General features: G+C 39.1%; 1 protein-coding gene across 1 annotated transcript; it reads right to left on the bottom strand.

The window, feature by feature from the left end:
- Window positions 1–3,504: 3,504 nt before the first annotated feature.
- Window positions 3,505–3,921, bottom strand: LOC142324024 (uncharacterized). Its single transcript, XM_075364590.1, has one exon. The coding sequence runs from the start codon at window positions 3,919–3,921 to the stop codon at window positions 3,505–3,507; it is 417 nt and encodes a 138-aa protein (XP_075220705.1).
- Between the last annotated feature and the right edge of the window lie 18,230 nt (window positions 3,922–22,151).

The following is a 22,151-nucleotide window of genomic DNA, read 5'->3' as shown; positions in this document are numbered from 1 at the left end:
GCAGGCCTGGCCGGCCCGCCGAGGGAACCGCTGGACGCGGACGCTACCTTCCGCTCCAGCTCTCCGAGCTTCATTTGCCCTGGCCGGCGGACTCAGCAGCAGGAGCCAGCCCACCGTGCGATTACTCGGAGAGAACTGCCTCGGCCGCGCCGGCGAAGGGCGACCGACGCCGACCCGAAACTGTTTCGGGGCTCTGTCTGCCGTAGCCCTGCAGACCGTAGTACGTGATTACTTGTCTGATTGCACGGCTCTGTTTAAGGATGCGCACCTAGTTGTGGAAAGGTCCGTCACCAGGGGAAGCCGGCAGGGCTCCGTTCTCGGTCCCTTGCTGTGGAACCTGGTATTCCACGGATTTTTGGCACTGACATTTCCAGAAGGGGTCACAGCCCAGGCTTTCGTCGATAACTGTCTCCTGTTATTTCGTGGTAACTCACGAACGCAGCTAGAAGATCGAGCGCCGGCGGCTTTGTCCGCCGACGCAGGAAGCAGGATGGACATTCAAAATTTAATGATTTCTGTGTCCAAGACGAAGTGTATGCTTCTCAAGGATGCAGAAAAATTATCATACAGACGTAACCACCGTATTAAGTATAAAGGATGTGTAATCAGCCGAGTTCGAGTTCATAAGTACCTAGGTGTTTTGTGTGATGAAAGTTGCTGTTCAGCAATCACATTTGGCAAGTAGCGGAGAACGCCGTCTCTGTGATGCTGAAGCTTAAGAGGATTTCTCGAAAGGTTTACGGGCTTTTTTTTTCTTTTTTTCCCCCTCAGCTCCAATGGGCCGGACCGACTTGTTGGTATTACGCCACCCAGGGGAGTGTCTTTATACCCAAATAGGCCTTCCCGCCTACCAGGTATATACTGGCATGGCAGGTCGGCCTACCGGTAGCTCTTTTTGAGAGTAATCTTTTATTTTATATGCCCCTTTCAGACACCACACCATACCTGGAGTGTCGTGACGTGGTGTCGAGGTCTTTTCTCTATATCTTGTGTTTTATTATTCTATTATTCCCTAAACTATACCCCCGGGAGTCCCCAGCGGCTCATTGGAACCGACACACCTCGGCATGCCGGCCCTCCCCGTTGAGGCTGTCCTCTCTTCCCTAACCTAAATCAAAAACCCAGTCTCCTTTCGTCGATGTTTTTCTGCGAAAAGATCTGTCTGGTGTAACACGCTATTTTCTTCCAGTTGGATTCCCGACTAGTCATAAAAGGTACTATAGCTTCGGGAGTCATCCCGTCGATCGCCATGTCAAATCTGAGTGCGGCCCTTCTTTCACATATGAAGAAATTATGTTCTGCATCGTCGATCTCTTCGCAATACATGCAGATTGACTCTGTTCTCCTTCCTACTTTATTTAAGTAATTATTAAATGAGCCATTCCCGGTGAAAAATTGCGTTAAAAAGTGATCCATCTCGCCAAAACCTCTTCTTATCCATGGTTCGATCTCCGGGATGAGTTGTCTTGTCCAGCGACCCGCACCGCTATTAGTCCACCTCTCCTGCCAGGTGGTATTGACTTCGTCTTTGGCCTCTTGATCTGCTCTGCCCTTCGATCTTTCGACTCTATATCTCGCGATGAGGTCTATCGGCAGTACTCCGGTGAGAACACAAAGGGCTTCAGAGGACACTGTCCTATACGCGGCCACCACACCTAGGAGCCCTCTCCTATGCACCCTCGCTAATTTCTCCTTGTTACGCCTGATATCTATAGCGTGACTCCATGCGGGAACAGCATACATCAACGAGGATACTATCGTTGACACCAACAATCTGCGTTTTGATGCTCTAGAGCCATTCTGCGTTGCCATTATAATGCTAAGACTCTCTACCATTGCTTCAGCCTTCCTACATATGTTACTTATATGGTCAGTGTATCTACAATTCCTCTGAAAAGTAACTCCTAAGTATTTCAAACTATGCACCTCTTCTATAACTTTACCATTAATGAAAATAGTAATAGGATCTAGTACTTCTTCCAGTGAAGGGGATACACCTACATTTTTCCAATGACAACTGCAGACCCCTAGAAATCATCCACTCATTAACGATCTGAGTGGCTGACCGAGATCATCTGCATATACCAAAACCTCAACTCCAGCAGGGAACATTCTGTGTAGGAGATCATCTATAACTAGCAACCATAGCAGCGGCCCCAGGACCGATCCCTGTGGCACCCCACCTTGCATCTCAAAATGTGAATTCTTCCTTCCTGGGCTTCAATCAAACATCTTCTATCGGAAAGATAGTCCTCGATTTGCCTACATATATAAGGGCTCAATCCCTTTGTGGCCATTGCCCTGTTTATGTGACTCCAACTGATTGAGCCAAAGGCATTTTTTATATCAAGTGAAATCATTAATGGAATCCGTCTTGTGCGCCATGTGCCTCTTCTGACTTCATTAGCCCAGTCCGAAATCCTACAGATGGCCTTCACAGTGGACCGCCCCCGCCAAAAACCATACTGGTTTGGGCTAATCCCGACTCCCTGTTCTAGTTCCCGAATAATACGGCCCGCCAGCATTTTTTCCACGAGTTTACCCATGTTATTCAATAGGCTCAGGGGTCTGTAAGTGGCGTCCTCCTCCATAGGTGCACCTTTAGGAAGGAGCACCACCCTGGCCTCTTTCCAACACGCGGGGAAAACTCTTCTCTCCAAACCGTAACTGGCAACCTCTAATACTTCCCAGGGAGTCTTCTGGACTAAACCTTTGATCACCGCTGCAGGGATTCTGTCCGGTCCAGGGCTCTTCTTTAAAGCCAGACTTTTGGCCGCTAGTTGCAGTTCATCTATAGTAAATCTCCTGCTCTCACATGGTGTGGGTCCATTATCATCGGCTATCATGCTAGGGAACAATCCAAAATAAGTAATCGTCTGCAGAACTTCTTAGTTACTATACGATAAGCTTGGCCCCATGGGTCAGTATCGGGCTCACTGCAGAGATTATTCCAGCACTCTCTTTTCCTTTTCTTAATTGCTCTGTTAAGGGCCCTTCTAGTTTCAATATACCTTCTTGCTATATCCTGGTAATCTTCCCTACCATTTCTGAGAAGGCTCTGTTTTCTTCTCCTAAGGGACAGGAGCTCTTGTCTCATATTCCCGATCTCGGTCGTCCACCAATATACATTACGTCTCCTTGCAGCATTACTTGCCACTCTATCGATCTCTTGTTTAATTATACTTGATAAAGCTTCAGGGTCTGCTGCTGCCTATCTTTTAGTCTATCAGCTGTTCTATTGACTATTAGTTCAATTTGTTCTGCTGAAAAACTTGGTAGGGGAGGATACTCCACTCGCTCTCTCGCATCTCTCAGGTCTAGTATCGTTGCGCGGTGATCACTAGCTATATCGTCAAGGAGGACCATCCAGTCATATTGTTCACTTTTTCATCTATTATCCAGGATGGTCAAATCCAGCACCGACTGGTGGCCTCTTGCTACATAAGTAGGTGTGCCGTCGTTTATACAATTACAGCCAGTAGTCTCAAGCAGGTCCGCCAGGATCTATCCTCTCCTGTTCATGTAACTACTACCAGCCATCACCATTTTACTATTAAAGTCACCCAACATAAGTAATCTCTTCGGTGAATTAGTAGTTAATCCCTGTAGGATATCTAAGAAGCGAGTAAATTCCGCAAGCTCTATGTTGGGTGACACATACACACCCACTATCATGACTGTCTCATTCTCCAATGCCACCACGCCCCTACCCCTAAACCTGAGTCTCCAGTGAATATTATGATTTATGACCATAATAGCAACATCCCCCTGAGTATCAGCGATCCAACATGACTTGGCTGCCTCGTATCTATTTGGCTTGGCAACTGCAAGGAAATCAACTTCTCTCTCGACGACGACTCGTGCAATTAGATCATGAGCGAGGATACTCCTGTTCACATTAGCAAATAATGTTCTATACATGTTGGTCTTTCTTGCATTGCCAAGCTTCAGTACTATGTTCTCTGCTTCTGCAGTCGAGGCACTGCTTCGGTTCTCGACAGTCAGCAATCTTATGACCTCGACCGCCGCAATTGAAACAGAGTTCCAACCTATCTGGGCCCTTACAGTCCTGATGTCTATGTCCTGTCCCCCAGCAACGATAGCACCTGTCTTCGTCCTCGCGTATATAGGCTCGGCAACTTATCCAGCCTATCCTTAGCCTTTGCTCTACGAGTTTGCACGCTGCTCTATAGGAGGTGATAACCGTGACGTTCCTGGTCTCGCCAAAGCCTCTTCTGATTGATGATATCTTAAACTCTTCGTTTGGACCAACCCTGTTTGCTATTGCAGCCATCACCTCCTGTTCTGATATTTCAAACTCTACATCTCTGATGTGGACAACAGCTCTTCTGGTGGCTCTACTCTTAAGATCAACGTGAAAATCCGCCGCCTTATCCCTAAGTAATGTGGTAAATTCCTCTGAATTTTTTGCACCCTCGATCCTTACATGTAACTCTTCGTTACGGCCCTTGCGCAGTGCTATTACGTTGTTTGCCTCCTCACTTGTCACCGCACCCTTCATCGATCTAAGGAGCTTCGCATACGTCTTACCCTCAGCCTTGACGATTACTGTACGACTTTGATCCGCTGGTGGTATAGCTTTCTTTATGGGTATATGATTCACTCCCACATACCTTACACTTGAATCTCCTTGAAGCGTCAATATGTATACTGGCGTTTCCTTATTCCTTAACAAATAGGACAGGATCTTCATGTAATTTCCAATATTCCCTGCCGGCAAAATATACGCAGCATCTGGCACCTGAGATATAACCCTCCTGACCGCTCTTAACAATGTAGCAAGGGTTTTCCTCTCAGATACGCCAGAGCTGTAGCATATCTTATATTTACTTCTCTTTTTTACTGTAGTGCTGTCTCCGATGACTGAAACTTCATCTTTTATAATGTCTCCTGCGACTAAGTTGGGGCCTTGTTCTTATTCTCCCATCTTCTTTAAGTCTTTTAGACTGCATGTAATTTCCCTGTCAGGAGGGAGTTCTGTTACCAAATTTAGCTTAATCCTCAAGGAATCGGGCCACCTTCTAACAGCTCCCCATCTTCTAAATCCTTAGAAAGAATATGTTCCATGCTATCTTCAGTTATCGACAGATCCGTTTGTGTGGCTTGCGTCACCATGTTTGCCGTGGATGGCGTTTCAGCCAGCGCGTTCAGGCCTTCATAAATTGCTCTGAGCTCCTGCTCATGCGTACCAATGTATTTGCTAAGTCCAGCCCCCATATGTTGTTTTAGGGAAGCCATCGTGTGTCCCAGTTGATAAATTAGGCTACCAAAAGTATCTGGTAGCTCCTCCTCTTCTTCTGATGACCCTTTGCGTGGTCTCTTCTTGCATTTGCCCTCTAATTTCTTGATAGGCACCACCCTCTGTTGAATACTACTTTGAGCGGCTGTTGCCTCTAAAGGGAGCGAACCTCTGTGCCTCATACTTGCACTATCAGACTACGGGGACAATTTCGCGTCCAAATAATAATAAAAAAAAAAAAAAATGATAGTTTGATAGCTTGATAAACTAAGCTACAGCAGTCTATCTTATCAAGAGATAACAACAACCGAAATTAATTTAATTTCCAATATCAAAAGTTTATCATTTGAAGAATAATAAACAATATTATCCACAGTCGATGCCAGTTACAATTATCTATGCCATCCACTACGGATAAGCTACATCCGAATTGAAAACAACTCAAGGTACACCACTACTAACTCACACTAACCACTGCGACCAGCAGTCAACTATGAACCTTATTGCCAATAGCAATAAGGCTACTCAGATAAAATATTCAATAAAAAGGTCAGTCCGCAACCAAAAATCACCAAACTATATTAAAACACTTCCGAAAATTTTCCACCGTCGATTCCCAATTCCAAAAATCAGATATAAAAACCGTTGATCCGAAAAAAACAGTATAAGACAGAGCGCACAACAATACGTCCGACCGCAACACAAGCTTCCACTCGACAGGTTTACGGGCTGTCAAGCCGTCATTTGTACGTGATGTACGGAGGTGTCTTCGAAAGTATGGCCTCTTATGCTGCGTCCATTTGGGCGTATAGGTTGGAAATAAATCGAGCACTTATATAAAATTTAAGAAGTTCCCAGCGCAGAGCCTTAATTGTATGCACTGGTATTTTTAAAACAACCTCCAACGAGGCTACAACTGTATTGGGAAAGGCTCTCCCAATCGATTTAGTGGTGAAAGTTCTGGCGGCCATGTGGAAATTGCGAAGAGGCAGGGAGGCCGAGGTATTTCGGATGCGGTTTCAAGCCGGGCTTGTACCGGAGTGGAACGGTGGTCTCAGTGCACTGGTTCTAAATTTCGAACAGTTGCCCATCTCCCACCAGTGAAGGATGCTTTACAGCCACGCGATTGAAGCATGGCAGCAAGAATGGTAAGCCACGACTAAGGGAAGGTCCTTGATAGATTTATACAGGATCTGAGGGGATAGCATGCCTCTCCTTCTTTTGAGAGCAACGGGAACCCGAGTGCTCTCCAATCACGTAAATTTAAACCAATATTTGTTTTGGTTCTACCTGGCAGGTGATGAGCGGTGCGTCTGTGTGGAGGTCCAGTCGAACAAACACATCACTACCCAGCTCTTGGGGGGACCAGAACTCAGGGCACCCTGGAAATTAGAGGTCAAGGGAAAAATTTGTCACTCACAAGCAGCAGGTCAATGCGGCAAGAGCCGCATTGTCGAACAGTGTGGGAGTTCCTTGATGCGGTTGCTTTGTTCAACCGACATCAGTAGTTTACCTAAGGGAAAAGTTCTTACCGCGCTGCTGTAGGAAGCTAACCGAGAGATACGGCTGGCTACCAGCCAGATTAAGGTTCCAAGCCCTTTAATGGTGGACAGGTACATGCTGGCATTCAGCGGCTAGGCGTGGAATTGAATTGCTGTCTTTGACGAGATAAATTTAATTATTGATAGTCATATATATTTTAGTAGTTGACGGGGTGCGCCTACTCATTATAGTGATATACAAGTGGGCGGTGGAACACGCAAGCGAGTGGTGTATGATACCAGGCTTAATCCCCTCACGCTTTTAAGTTGGTTTTAGGAGCTATATAGGGCACTGGTCTCCAAACTGTTTTGAGCCATCAAGAGCACCTTGGACTTCATCAAGAGCCATCAAGCCATCAAGAGCACCTTGGTTGTGGCTGTGCCACAAACGGTTACTGAGCACTCAAGAGCACCTTGGACTTCTGAAAAACGTCTATCCCAGCTACCTGTCGAAGGTGGTATCAAAGGCAACAGAAGAGTTGCTGGACCATAGCCATCCACAAAGAAAGAATGTATATTGGTGGAATGCTCGGGTGGCGGAGGCGAGAAGGTGCTGTATTAGTACCAGGAGACAACTACAGCGGGCTATAAGAAGGGGGTATCGTGAGAATATCCTCTCAAATTAGAAAGGAGCTGGCCAAACAAAGGAGCGCTTACAGGAGTGAAATACTAGACAGTAAGAGGAGGAAGTGGAGAGAGCTCCTGGACAGGTTGGAGAATAACATATGGGATGACGCCTTCCAAATCGTAACTGGTAGATTTGGTAGGGAGTTACCCGTTCTTGCCGAGGAGGTTCTTACGAACCAAATTGATATTTTGTTCCTAGAGGTGACCGGCTCATCTATAGAGAAATAGCTGCAGTGAATATCCCTGTATTCACAATGGGCGAGCTTTGACAGTTGGCAGGGAGGTTGAAAGCTAAAAAGAGTCACGGCCTCGACCGGGTTTCTAACACCAAGGTTGTGGCTGTAACGATGGAAGTTTCTGCGGACCAAGTGCTGGCGGCCTTCAACCGAATACTCCTGTATGGTTGTTTGCCACAAGAATGGAGGAGGCCAGGGTGTTTCTACTGAGGAAAGGTGGTAGAGAGGTAGGAGGGCCAGTCGAACACCGACATCTTTTCCTGTTGAGTTGCCTAAGCAAACTCTTTGAGAGTCTGTAGGTGGAGCGTCTCCGAGATGAAGTATAACGGAAGGGAAGCCTTAGAGAATGTCAATATGGATTCAGGAGAGGGCAAACAACGGAGGATGCCGTAGCTAGGGTGATGGGGATTGTTGATGAGGCCGCAGCGGGTTCTTGGAGGACGAGGTGCATCCCGGCAGTGATGATGTTGGATGTCAAGAAAGTCACTAACGTTTGAGTGCATCATGGATGAGTTAATTTGGAGATATATTATCCCGTATCTGGTGCAAGTCCTTTAGGACTATTTTATTGGCAGGAGGATAGTTGCTTATGCAGAGGGTAAGGAGGTTACGACCAGTATGTAGCGCGGTATCCCGTAGGGTTCGGTAATTGGACTGATTCTGTGGAACCTAGCGTATGATTGCGTCTTCAGGTTGCGGTATCCTGAGGGAGTTTCGATTACCGGTTTTGCCGATGACTTCTCCATGGTATTAGTCACGAGAACAGAAGAAGAGATAATCAGGAAAGGTGAATGGGCCATTCTATTGTTCGATAGATGGTTGGCAGGCCACGGCCTTAGTTTTGCTGCAGAGAAAACGAAGCTGTTGGTGATGGCCGGGAGAAGACGACTGTCCCCCATCAGGCTACAAGAAAGGGGGGTACCGGTCAGTAGAGCCAAATACCAGGGGGTTTGGCTTAACAGGCAAAGAGCCTTTCAAGATCATATGAGGGAGGTAGTCGACAAGGCAAGTAGAACAGTTCCGGCTGTCTGAAGGCTCATCAGCAGAGTAGGCGGGTCGAGCTCATCAAAGAGGGGGATGCTGGTGGCGGTGGCTCGGTTCGTTGCCTTGTATGCCGTGCCAGTGTGAAGGAGGGCGTTGTGCACGAAAGTGGCTGTTCGGAGGCTTACGGGGCTGCAGCGCCGACTGGTAATCGGCATTGCTAGGGCTTACCGAACGGTCTCTACAGAGACAGTTCTGGTGATTGCCCCTCGCTACCCCCTACGGAGCTCTTGGCGGAAGAACGGGTGCGAAGAAGAGAAGGGATGACGAAGAGCATGGCCAGGAAGGAGACAACAGAGCGCTGGCAGGAGAGATGGACTGGATCAGAGGTGGGTCTCTGTACGACGAAGTTAATACCAGATATCAGGTCTTGGCTCAGACGTGAGCTCGTGGAACTCACGTTTGAGTTTCCCGTTTTAACCCAATATTTAGCGGGTTATGGTAGCTTTAAAACCTATGCAGCAGGAGTAGATGGTCGTCTGAAAGCTGCCAGTGGAGAGCGGCATACCGCAGAACATACTACTGTCTTCCAGTGCTCAGGTGGGAGGAAAACAGTATGATGATGCGGACGCGGTTTCAAGAGGTTACCGCAAATAATATAGTGGAGGTAATGCTTCATGATGAGCGGAACTGGTCAATATTCAGTAGGGTAATAGGGAACATCTTCCGAAAGAAGACCCTAGAAGAAGTAGAAGATGGGTGAGGGGTGCTAGCGTTAAGGCAGAAAGGACAGCCCCGTTCAGGAGGGGTGGGATGCTCCGGCGTCTGGCATGGCCTCCCAGGGTGGTAAGCAACTGGCACCCTCACGGCCGTGTTATACGGGTTGTGGATCGGGCCTCGAGGGTAAGGGAGTTAAAATAAAAAATAGTTATGTGCGACCCACCGGGTTGGTCTAGTGGTGAACGTGTCTTCGCAAATCAGCTGATTTCGAAGTCGAGAGTTACAACGTTCAAATCCTAGTGAAGGCAGTTACGTTTATACGAATTTGATTTGATCGTGGATACCGGTGTTCTTTGGTGTTTAGGTTTCAATTAACCACACATCTCAGAAATGGTCGACCTGAGACTGTACAAGACTATACTTCACTTATACTCATACATATAATCCTTATTCACCCTCTGATGTAGTACCTGACGGTGATTCCCGGAGGCTTAAAAGAAGAAAAAAAAGAAAAGTTAGCTACGTGCAGCGTAATTCAAAGACAAACTTTTATATTTATTTAATAAAGCCACTACAATAATATAGGATATGTATTTAAAGGACACTAACGCATCAACAAGCTTTAGGATTCAGCTAAAAATGAATAAAATGAATAAGATAAATAAGAATAAATGAATAAGATATGGACTCTACTACCAGATTTGAACATAATGCCACCTAGTGAATGGTTCCGAGCTGAGTCAGATCGCTGTTTGGTTATTCATCGGGTATCGGCTTTGCCTTTGCCGGTAAGAAGGCAAAGGCGATAAAATCAATTAATTACATAAGTAATTAATTAGGGAAGGGTTTGATCTACCCGTAGCCACTGGTGGTGAGCCCATTTCGATGGGCTCAAATGCTGAAGGTAATTTATCTTAATAATAATAACAACCTCACTTCAAATTTTTCTTTTCTCATGTCTTGTAATAGTTGTTATTGAGAATGGCTGTATCATTTTCACAATTGACAGTCATCCCAACAATCGGTAAGACCCGTCAGGAACCTCATATAGGTGGTACATACAGTCTTTAAAATATTCTCCCATGTTTCAACCTTTCTTAAGAAAATGGTCCTTTTATTTTATTTATTACTACAGGATTAATTTTAAATCGATAAAATTTACGAAGTGTTTTTCCAGACCACTTATATAGCATCTACCTCGTCAAAATTTTTTGCGTTTCTCTTTAAATTATGAAAGTCCTTTTATATGAAAATTAGCATAAACTTTATTTTATTTCGATTTTATCCTAGCAACATTATTTACTTAACAAGTAGCCAGGAGCTGGTTGTCCAAAAGATGCGACGTTAGATAATTTAGGTAGTTCATGTTATATTTAATACAATACATATCCTATTTAATTAGTTATTTTTTATTTAAATTATTCATTTGGTAAGATATAACTGGCGTTAAGCCAGAAACGAAAGTCCATTAGAAAGTTGGTTTCTCCCCAAGTATATACGTACACCAATATACTAACCATATGAATATATATATATATATAAAGGTTTACGGTGTAATCTGAAGTTTTGGGGGTTTTTATAATACAGTTTCAGTTTCATTTTATTTCTCCGTTGAGTTTATCGTTTGTTTTGAAATAACTTGTCTTATCCAAATGAATTTATTTTTTTTACCTAAGATAAAAGTTGTTCGCCGTTAGGAAAAAATTACGAAACTGCTTTAATTCAAAAAACTATTTTTTTTTTTTTCATATTGTAGTTACAGATCGATATCCTACAAAGTAGTATCAATGTTTATTATTCACAGTACAAAGATAGAAAAATCCCTTTATAATATGTTCCTGGCTTTCTTATGACTCGCTTATTCAAAGAGCCTGAGTTACAAGAGGTAACTGTCAAGGAAGGTTTTTATGAAAGTTATGCTATTTGTAACAGTCGTTCTCTTTAGCGACAGGGTAAAATAGCTAGTTTCAGTGCAATAATGTCGCCTACATTTCGTTATATTCGGCTGTATTAAGTTTTATATTATAATCTAAAATAAATATTTTATATTTGTAAGCATATTTGGCTGACTGAAAAAGACAACACGAAAGTACTTCACTCCTCGTTTTGTTTTTTTTTTTTGTATGCCTGTAAATAGATTTTTGTTTATTTCTGACAAATTACGCAACTTTAAAAAAAAGAGAAAACTTTTGAAAACATGAAGGCTGGTGAGTACTTCAATTGCCAAATTAGATAAATTTGTTATTTTTAAAAGCGATTCGACAAACGTCTGAATTTCATTTATTTTTTCTTATATTAATGATCTTTATTCTCGATACAGTTCCCTTATGTTCCCGCTTCACTTGTACTTCCATTCTGTATTTTTATTTATACATAATGTGTATTCCCTTATTAACCAAACTTGTTAAGTAATTATTTGTGAATTATTATTATTATACTATCTATAAATTTGTACCACTTTTCGATGGTAGGCCGTTTATAACTTCTTAAATCGTCTTTTTTTAACACTAATTTGCTGAGTTTGCTAGTTTTTGTAAATGTTTTTTTTATTATTCTGTTTATTGATTTTCTGTTAAATATTTATTTCAGTAATAATTATGTTTTATGTAACCTATAAAACGACATTCCTTTGTTTTTAGTGTATTGGCGATAACAAAAGTTTTTTGTTGACCGAAAGCATTAAAAAAGATCAGTACTAAAATAAATCCTTTTTTGTTCAATGAACGTTCAAAAGCGATAAAAATTGTAATAGGTAACAACTTATTTATTTATCTTCCTTTATTATTGTCATAATATGACTAATTTTGAAAAGAATTGTTCTCCAATATAATATTTTCGTGGTTTTTCTTAAACAATATTTTTTCCAGTAGTAACTACATTGATTAAAAAAAACAAAAAAAAAAAAAACAGAATTTTGTACAGTAAGATTAAAGTGAGTGTGAACGGGTTCTCGACGTATATTTATCCTAATTATTGAAATAAATAAACACTGTTTATAATCCCATATCCTGAAAGAGATTATTTTCCAACCACTGCCACAAATTAGTTTATCGGGTAAGAGAAATTTTGAAAGTCTGATAATATCATTTCCACCTACGTGTAGAGATTTCGGGAAGTGAAAACTAGAAATGACAGTCTCGATTTTCTTATTAAGTAAATTTAATAATATGTTTAGCTGCCGTCAAAGCTTTTAATAGTTGTTTCAAACTAATGTATATGTTACGGTAAATTTGATTAATCCGGTGATTACGCATCATTACCGCTGAATTTGATTATTCGCCTCCAATGTTGAAGAATAACATGTATAATTCTTATATTTAACGTTAACGTGTTTAAAATATTAAGAGTAATGTTTTGATTATTTAAATAATAAATTCAGTAATTACTGCTTATAGTCTAATTGTTATTTTAATATGTAAAATGAGCGGTATATTTAATAAATTATTATATATTTGTTAAATTCTCCAACATTGGAGGCGATTATACACATTAACCGGTAATTATGGATAATCATAGGATTAATCAAATTTACGGTAATGTATACAAATAACATTGAATTAATATCAGTAAATAGTTTTATATACTCGTACTGTACCTGATATCTTTGTATAACATACAAAAATGAATACAAATTTACCTGTCATCTCGATTCTTTAATGTTTTTTTGGTTTATCATGTACAAAAGAACAACGGACATAAGAATCTTAACGAAATTGTATAGGGAATTCATCTCATCATTTTGTAGTTAACACAGTTTTTGCAACCCTTTTTGATGAAATCTCTTTCATTTACTCGTTTAAGATATTTTATTACTGGAATTAAAACCGTAAAATTTATAACAACAAATTTCGAAAAGAAAAATAGTTTTTAAATCTTTGTTGATTTTTTCTTTGAAACATTATTTTAATTTTCTACGTAATACAGTTTTTTAATGGAGAAAAAAGCTTAAATTAAAGCTGAAAACATTTTCATCAATTTTATAAAGATTATTTAATGTTTATCTCTTCATTCATTGAACATTATGATAAATCAAAATTATTTTTTTTGTAGAAAGGACGATCCTAAATGTTTTTGAATTACTTTCGAAAACAAAAACACGTTTACAAAAAGATTATTCAAAATGTAGGTCATTTTGATTATTACAATATAGATTTTGAGTGTTTTATTTTTCTTCTTATTTTTTATAAAAGATTTTAAAATGTTTTATAAAGTATTAGTTGATTTCTATACAAAGTTCCTACGTCATATTTGAAAATTAAATTTTTTTAACCATAAACAGCACTCATTTTGTAGGAGGCAAGGGACTACAGAGGTAACCGGTCGTAACCATTCTTCTAGTCATTTAAAATGAACCCACTTTATCAAAATATAAACTAAATTTTCGTATACGTTCTTCTTTTTTTTCATTAATACATATAAACAATGAAACTACCTAACATTCTAACATTCATATTAACAGTTAGAAAAATTATCTGCAATGAAAAAAGAAATTGAAGTAATTTTTCCAAAATCTACAAAAAAAAAATAAAATTTTTTAATTTTAACGCTCGGTTTAATTTTTACAATGCTCATAACGTTGAAAATACTTAAAAAGTGGAGGAGTAAGATTCTCTGAATAGCACTTGAAATTCTTTCAACATATTACAGCCTATTTTTCAAATCTTTCCAGCATCGCTATATTTTTATTATTAATCTTTCCAAAATTAAAGTAATGGGAGATCCTACAGAAGAAAGGTCTTTCTTCCAACATCCCTATTGTTGGGCTGAATTTCCCTGAAATATACAGAAATGTTTAATAATTCAGAGACAAAATACTATCTACAGACGACTGGACTTATGAACTGTATGCCGTAAAAGGTAGAATTAGGAGAAATATTGAAGAATTCTTTGTTGGAATCTTGAAACATATTTAATATCTTATAATATATTTTAAAAAATCCCGGGAAATATTTAATTCAGTTAATTTTTTTTTTTACGGAATTGACATCATACCTACTGGTATGAAACTTCAACAAACTTTAACGGGGATGAAGCCAATTTCAGGTGTTAAAAACCATACAAATATTATATCTTTCATTAATCTTTTTATATACGCATTCTATACATTTACTGAATATTTTAAAAAAAGTGGGAAATTTATACAAATGTTTCATATAAACAAATGGATTTTAACTGCAAAATCAGCATAACTCTAAGATAAGTCTAAATAGGGCTAAAAATAGGTAATGGTATTTGTAAACTGTAAGAATAAATAAAAATAAAAAATTCTCATCGATCATTAACATTTTGCTTATGTGTGTGTGTGCAAATCCGTCTATGAAAACTCATTTTAATATTTATTCGTAATTTTTTATTTACGAGTAATATTGAAATTTCCTTTGTTTTCAGGTAAAATATTTTGTTTACAAGAGTATTATTGTTTATACTTACTGCGGTCAAACTTAAACTTAAACTGAACTGTTCTTGGCTTTCATCGATTACGACTGTATTCCATTTTATTCAGTAATTTAAAAATAGCTCTGTTCTTTCATATTGTATTTTTAATTTTAAATAAAATATCGCTCCATTATCGAGTTACTTACCAGTTTACCGCGATAAATTATTCGTTTGTAAATAAATTACAAAAGATTACGTGTAAGGTTATTTCTTATGTAATCACTAAAATTGAGGTTGGCTGTGAACAATAGGTTTCAATAAATTATATCTGTAAAAGGTACGATTCGATTTCAAATGGAAAAATATATACTCGTTAAATATGTTTCCTTTTCTGAACATATTTATATTTAATTCAGAGTTAAACCTTATTTATTATTTTGAAACTGTGAATTTCTGAAAACAAAAATAGCTTTGCATGTAAACGTTTGAAAATATTATAATTACGGATTATAAAAACGTCTATACAGCAGTCAACATTTTATATAAAATGTAAATTGCATATTTAACTAATATATTAAATATAATGCTCATCGATAGCTTGTAATGACGTCCACCCTCGCAAAATTTACTTGTGCACCAACGGATTGCTACGGATTCCAGAAATCGATTGAAAAGATAAAAAATATAATATTTTTGCTCATTTTTAAAAATACTTTTATGTGTATGTGTGTGTGTGTGTGTGTATATATATATATATATATATATATAATTGGGAGGTGTGGGAGGGCGGGCGGGCGCGCGCGCAGCTCAGTTTCTTGTTTATTTAATTGTCTTTTTTAATTTACTTCAGGATTTTCTGATATATACCCTTCCTTTAAACTTTAAAACTTTCAGGGGCTTATAATTCTAGTTATATATTCTTTTATTTATTTTTTTTTTCTTTTACAGTCAGTTTCGTTATAATTTCGATTAATTAAGAAATATAAAATAATCTTTTTATTTAAAATAAATTGGTTGCTCCTTCCGTCAGGACATTTTTAAAAGTATTGAAAATCATTTTAACATGTGCAGAAGTTTGAGTAACGAAATAAACGTTGTCACGGAAAGATCCGTGAAAAAGTTTGATGTACATGATTATCGATGTAATTTACAAAAATGAAATCAGATATTTGAATATAATGTAATTAAATTTAATTTAAAACATGAATAAAGTATGAAATCGAGTGAAAATTAACGATCTAAATAAATTAAATTCGCGACACACGATAGGTTTTCTACTGAACGCAAATCACTGAAACCACGAATTCAACGTAAACGTAAAATTGCGGCGTCGTATTAAAATACGACTACTAGTTCATTATAACCAAACAAAAGGTTTTAACTTCTCATTGACATAGATGTGTTTTGTTTTAAAAAGTTCATTTCCTAGTAGTACACCGATGGGAATATCACAAGTGGCATTCATTTAAACTACCCAGAAACATCCGTGGTATCTTGTGTAATGATAAAGAGGTTTTAGACCGGATGTTTCTGTTTTTGCGTAGTATAGGGTTAATACAAAAAATTTAATACTGCTGCTTATATTTTTTAATACTTTTAGTTTTTAAATAAGTTAATTTTTTTTTATTTTATTTAATTTTTTTTTCTCTGAATGTTTTTTTTTTTTATCCGATTAGGAGCCTTTTACACTCCTTATCGGAATTTGTTAAATTTTATAAGTTATTTTTTTAATATTTTAAAGACTGACTGTGATATTAGTTGTAGGATTTTTGTGATATTAGTTTTAAGTTTTATCTCCTTTTTTAGTTTTAAGTTTTATTTAGTTTTAATATGATAGTTTTTAACATAGTTTTAAGTTACATGTTAGTATTTTTGTTATCCGAGAATGGGCCTTTTACACCCATTCCGGATTTTGCTTACTGTGATAGTAGTTTTAAGTTTTAATTACCTTTTCTTTTACTTTTATTTATTTATTTTCCGGGCGATGATAACTTTTAACCGTTTTTCGCTCTAAAAAAAACAAAAAAAAAAAAACAAGTGGCATTCGTATCGGTGACATCCTGGCTGAAGCAAGAACAAGGCTGAGAGATGTCTTTTGCCGAGGTTCTGAAGATGACCTCCGGTAAAGCCCGTAAGGGCTAGGTATGCAGGGGGTGGCGTGGCGACCGAAACTGGCCTCATGGAGGGTGTCTTCCCCTACGAGGTCAGGATAAGTCCTTCGCTTGTTCCCAAGTAGAATTAGAAATTCTTCATCTTAGATCCAATTAAAATTTATTCGATAATAAAATTTTGTATTGATAATATACATTTCGTTAAAAATAATCTCGCCAACTGAAAGGGACAAAAAATGTTCTTGTTCCATCTTGATCGTCTCGAAAATACGGTTTAATGTATTAGAAAGTTTAATTTAATTTTAGATTTATAGCTAGTTTATTCTTTTAGACAAAACATTATTACTTAAATCATTTTAGTTTTGATATTTTTTTTAATATTCATCTTTGTATCTATTATTTTAATATATATTTAAAAGAGTAGTGTTTAAACAGTAGTTAACTTTGTTTTCAGTTCCTCATTGTTGTTCTGATCTGTGTTTCCAACATTGCTTGTCGTTTTATTATTTATTTCTATTTTTTTTTATTTCGGCAAATTATCTGAAGTCTCTCTTAATTCAGCTACTGCAGCAAACACGGTTTTTTGCCTGCACTGCTATACCAATAATTATAATTTATACTTATAAGTAAAATTTATAAAATTCCTATCTTTATATTGTTATTTTTATAATCCCGCTGTAAAAGGTGTACCACAGCAATAAATTTAAATTTAACTCCAAAGATTGACCGTTCAAAAGTTTAATTGAATAGTCAACAAATATGCCCGTAACCTATATTATTTATTCCTGATATCTTTTTTTATAGTTTTTGAGAGACTAAAATATCTAAGAACTACAAATAGTCAAAAGGAACTGTAAATATTTGAAATTAAAATGTTATTTAAGTAACTTAAATGTTGTTAAAATAATCTCGAAAAAAGACAAGTCATAAATCGAGATAATTTATTTGCTTCTGTTTCGTTCCAAACAAAAAACAAGTATACTATTACGTAAAACATTCGATCGATATGATACTCTTGTTTATTAATAACATCGCACCTTAGTTCCATGTCTTGATTAGTTATATATACACTACAATTATAATCTACGTATAATCGTTAATTACTGCAGTCAGATTCATACAAAATCAGGACTATATCTTATTCAGTTAACTTATAGAGTTTATAGAGTAAACAAACTGCGTGTAGAAGTGTTCAGGCGGCCGATTCACAAGCATCTTCTGTAAATAATGATGCGTATAAAAGAACTAAGCCAGGTTAATATTTAGTAGTAGAGTTGTGGATGTCACTGCGATCAGACGTGCTTTCAGAGCTCCGTGTAATAGTGCTTTTTTGATTGGTTTTATGGTAATTTCACTGGATTTGGACATAGTAATATATCGAGGTAAGGATAATGGACTGACGTACAAATTGTTATGAGTTTTGGACATGGACTACAAAAGTTATTAGAGTTTTTTATATTAGACATAATCTTGTGTTAAGTGAAAAGTTTTACAGTTCTTTTGGATATATTGGTGAGCTGTTGAGGACCTAACAATAGTGTAATACCTACTAGGAGTCATTCTGGGTTATTTCAACTCAACAAAGTGTGTAAAAATCTATTTTGGATTAGTTTTTTAATAACGTTTAGGTTATACGTGGTACCAATATAGAAGGAAAATTTTCTAAGTGGTAAGACAAGCTGTGTCTTGTCTGCTACGTCACAGACTAAACTAGTAAACAAGGACTTGTAAAATTTGTCATAGTTAGTATTCAGAGAGAAATTTTTCTAAGTGTTATAGGCATACTTTACACGGGCTTTTCATTTTTCCTCCTTATCTTCCATAGTTTTGACAATAAATCCAAAATTCCTTGACATCTTTACGAATCAAAAACTTCTCGACCTTTTAACCCCCAAAATTTTTTGACCTAATATTTGAACAGATACATTTTGCCTCCCCCAACCGCCCCTAACGATAATTTTTTTTTGGAGGGTACCCCCCTGTGTAGGGTATCGCTGAACGCGGAATTGTCCGCTGACCCCCAAATCAAAGACATGAGACGTCGAGGCTCGTTACCTGTAGAAGATACAGCCTCTCAAGGGGCTGGAACCTCGAGCGGAAGTACAGGAAGGAGAGAGATCCCGACAGAAGACGTAGAGGGAATGGATATTGGTGTTACAAGCCAGGACAAGACAAAATGGAAACAAATAGAAGGACGAGGGGCTAAAAGAGCAAGGGCCTGATCTTCAGAAGAAGAGGAGGCTCCCCTCACACTACAAGAGGTCACCTATAAATTAGGTAGTGCATTATTACAATTGAGACAATGGACCGGCAAAGCGAGCGTGACCGCTATGAAGGCACATGAAAGGGAACTGAGCGACATATACAGAGAATTACAGAGACTGAGTGAAGAGACTCCGGATACGACTACCCAAGGCACACAGACAGAAGGTCAGTACAGAAATGAGATGTCTGACATACTCGATGTCGATCTGTCTGATGAGCAGTTAATTGAGAGACTGTCTTCACGATGGTCATCATGGGTGATGAACCGTCTAACCCAAGTAAATGCTCCAAAAATAGGGGAGGACAGTTGTCATTTTGTTGACTTAAATGGACTGAGGCCTACAAGCCACTACGCTGGGGCTACACCAGGTGCTATGGTTCTACAAGATTCAACAATTCTTGAGGACGGAAAAATAACAACGTGCGGTACCAAATACACGGTTATATTTGATTCCAGCAATGGGGAAAAGGCCATGGCAGCCCACGTAATAAAAGCTCTAAGAAGAGTAGTGAGAAAATCAGAGTCAGCAGTCTTTGTGGTGCCCAACGGCCCATCGGGTATTACAATAAAGAAAATTGTGATATACCTCATGAGAAAAGGGAAGACCCTACCGCGAATGGTTCTCCCCAATTTAAGTGAGCATGGAAGAGCGAGATCTAGATCTGCCTCGAATAGAAGAGGAACTCCGCCGGGTACGGAGAGTAAGACTGTTGTAGTACAGGCGCCGGGAAAAACATACGCGGATCTCTTAAAAACAGTGAAAGATAAAGTCAAGGCTGAGGAAGCAGGGGATATCATATCCATCAGGAAAGGCCGAGACCAACAACTAGAGGTCAGAATTAGCGGATCACAGAAAGCAGGTGAGTTTTCCTCTCTGCTCAAAAATAGGGCTGAAGAACTTCAAGTTGACATTAGAACCAAAGGCGACCGTAGAACAGTGGTGCATGTCAAGGACCTGCTGCACGATACTACGATACTACAGAAAGAGAAATCAAGGAGGCGATCGAAAAAGTACTTGGAGTTGGTGAAGGTTTTCAAATCACATCCATAAGAGAGGCATATGGCAATACAAAAAATGCCACTGTGGTCAATAACCAAAGAAACGCATCATAAGCTCATTGCATCAAGGCTGAGGGTTGGCTGGGTGTGCAGTAGAACATACATACGCACAGAAGTCGAGAAATGCTATCGTTGCTGGAATACAGGGCATGGCAGGAGAGAATGTAGAGGTCCGGATCGTTCAGAATTATGTTTCAGTTGCGGCAGACCGGGACACGTTATTAAAGATTGCAAAGAAGCAACAAGATGCCTTGACTGCGTATCTACGTCACATAGAACTGCTAATACAAGTTGTAACAAAAATCATGTGTAAGATATTTCTAATCAATAATAATAGGAGCAGGCTATCGGTGGATCTGTCGGTAGAGATGGCCATAAGAGGCAATTTCAATTTTCTGGTTGCCACGGAACCCAACATGTACTCGGTGACCAGGGGTCAATGGTTGTCCGACAGAAACGGGGACGTGGCCATTAGGAGAATCGTAGGCAACGTGGATCATAGTTTATACCATAGAGAAGATGGCATTGTAGCCATAGAACTAAGTGATATAATAATTATCGGAATATATATGAGCCCGAATTGCGACATGGAGTTTTTTCAGCAGAAATTACTTAGCTTACAACAACTTATGACACGCTCCCGTAAAAGAGCAGTCGTGTTGGGAGATTTTAACTGTAGGACTGCATTGGCTGGAGCCACCACCTCCAATGCTAGGGGAAGAGTTCTTGAGGAACTACTGGAGGCCACCGGGGCGTCCTGCATGAATGAAGGGACTGCCACGTACTGTGCGAGAGGACATGAATCGATCTTAGACTAAGTTTTAGTTGACGGCAGGTTGAATATTAATACAATAGATTTCGCAGTCCTCAATGAGGAAATCGGCAGCGACCATAAAGCCATTTCAGTCACTATTGGAGATCACCCTACAGGAACAAGACAGATACACATCAACCACCGATTGACCGACTTCCAGATCGACCGCGTAATCAGAAACGCGGTAAATAAAATCATGAACTGTGCACAAATAGACCCGGTGTTATTTCAAGACATCATCAAGGAAGAAATGGCCAAGATACCGCGAAACAACAATAGACACTTTCCGGTATACTGGTGGTCACCGGAAATAGAAGACCAAAGGAAGATAATGCAACAGTGTAAAAGAATTGCACAACGTTTACGAGCTAGAAACGGCATGATAGAGGAAGGCAATCTAGCTGTAGAAAACTACAGACAAGCCAGAAAGAAATTGAACTTTCTTATAAAGCAAGCGAAAAGAAGTAAATGGCTGGAACTGTGCCATGAACTTAATGCTGACCGCTGGGGCAAGGCATTTAAAATCATCACTAAACGTCTGGGCAGGCATGTACCGACGTTGAGTAATGAAATGTCGGCACAACTAGTAAGAACATTATTCCCCAGAGCGGAAAATCCTAACAGATCAGTGATTGGTTGCGAAGGCGGCAGGTTTACTCAGCAAGAGGTAATGGAGGCTATCGGCAAATTGAAGAATAAAAAAAGCCCAGGGCCTGATGGCATAACAGCTGCCATCATTAAAGGTCTTGCAAAAATAATGCCCTGGAAAATGGTGGACATTGCCAGCTTTGGCCTACAAAACAGGTGTTTTCCTGACTGCTGGAAGGCAGCCAGGACGGTCTTTCTTCCCAAGGCAGGACCAGCCAATGAAACAGGAGGTTATATACCAATTAACAATATGGGGAAGATCGTAGAAAGACTTATTGAAACCAGGCTTAGGAAAGAAATTGAGGAGAGGCAATGCTTACACCCAGAACAGTACGGGTTTAGGAGAGGATGCTCTACTATAAGTGCTATTGAAAGAGTTAAAAACTGGGCTTTAACAACTAGAAGTGGATGCTGGAGAGTCAGGAAAATTCCCCTCATGATTATGATCGATATCAAAAACGCTTTCGGCACAGTACCGTGGATAGCTATAATAGAGGCCCTACAAAATATGC

This window comes from Lycorma delicatula, chromosome 4 (genome assembly GCF_047948215.1).
Source record: "Lycorma delicatula isolate Av1 chromosome 4, ASM4794821v1, whole genome shotgun sequence".
NCBI classification, from domain to species: Eukaryota; Metazoa; Arthropoda; class Insecta; order Hemiptera; family Fulgoridae; genus Lycorma; species Lycorma delicatula.
Note: the sequence above shows the minus strand (reverse complement) of the source record. Positions and strands in the feature narration are given on the sequence as shown.

Excerpts from the sequence above, each read along its gene's own strand:
- LOC142324024 (XM_075364590.1), bottom strand. The coding sequence starts at position 3,921 with ATGTATAGAACATTATTTGCTAATGTGAACAGGAGTATCCTCGCTCAT.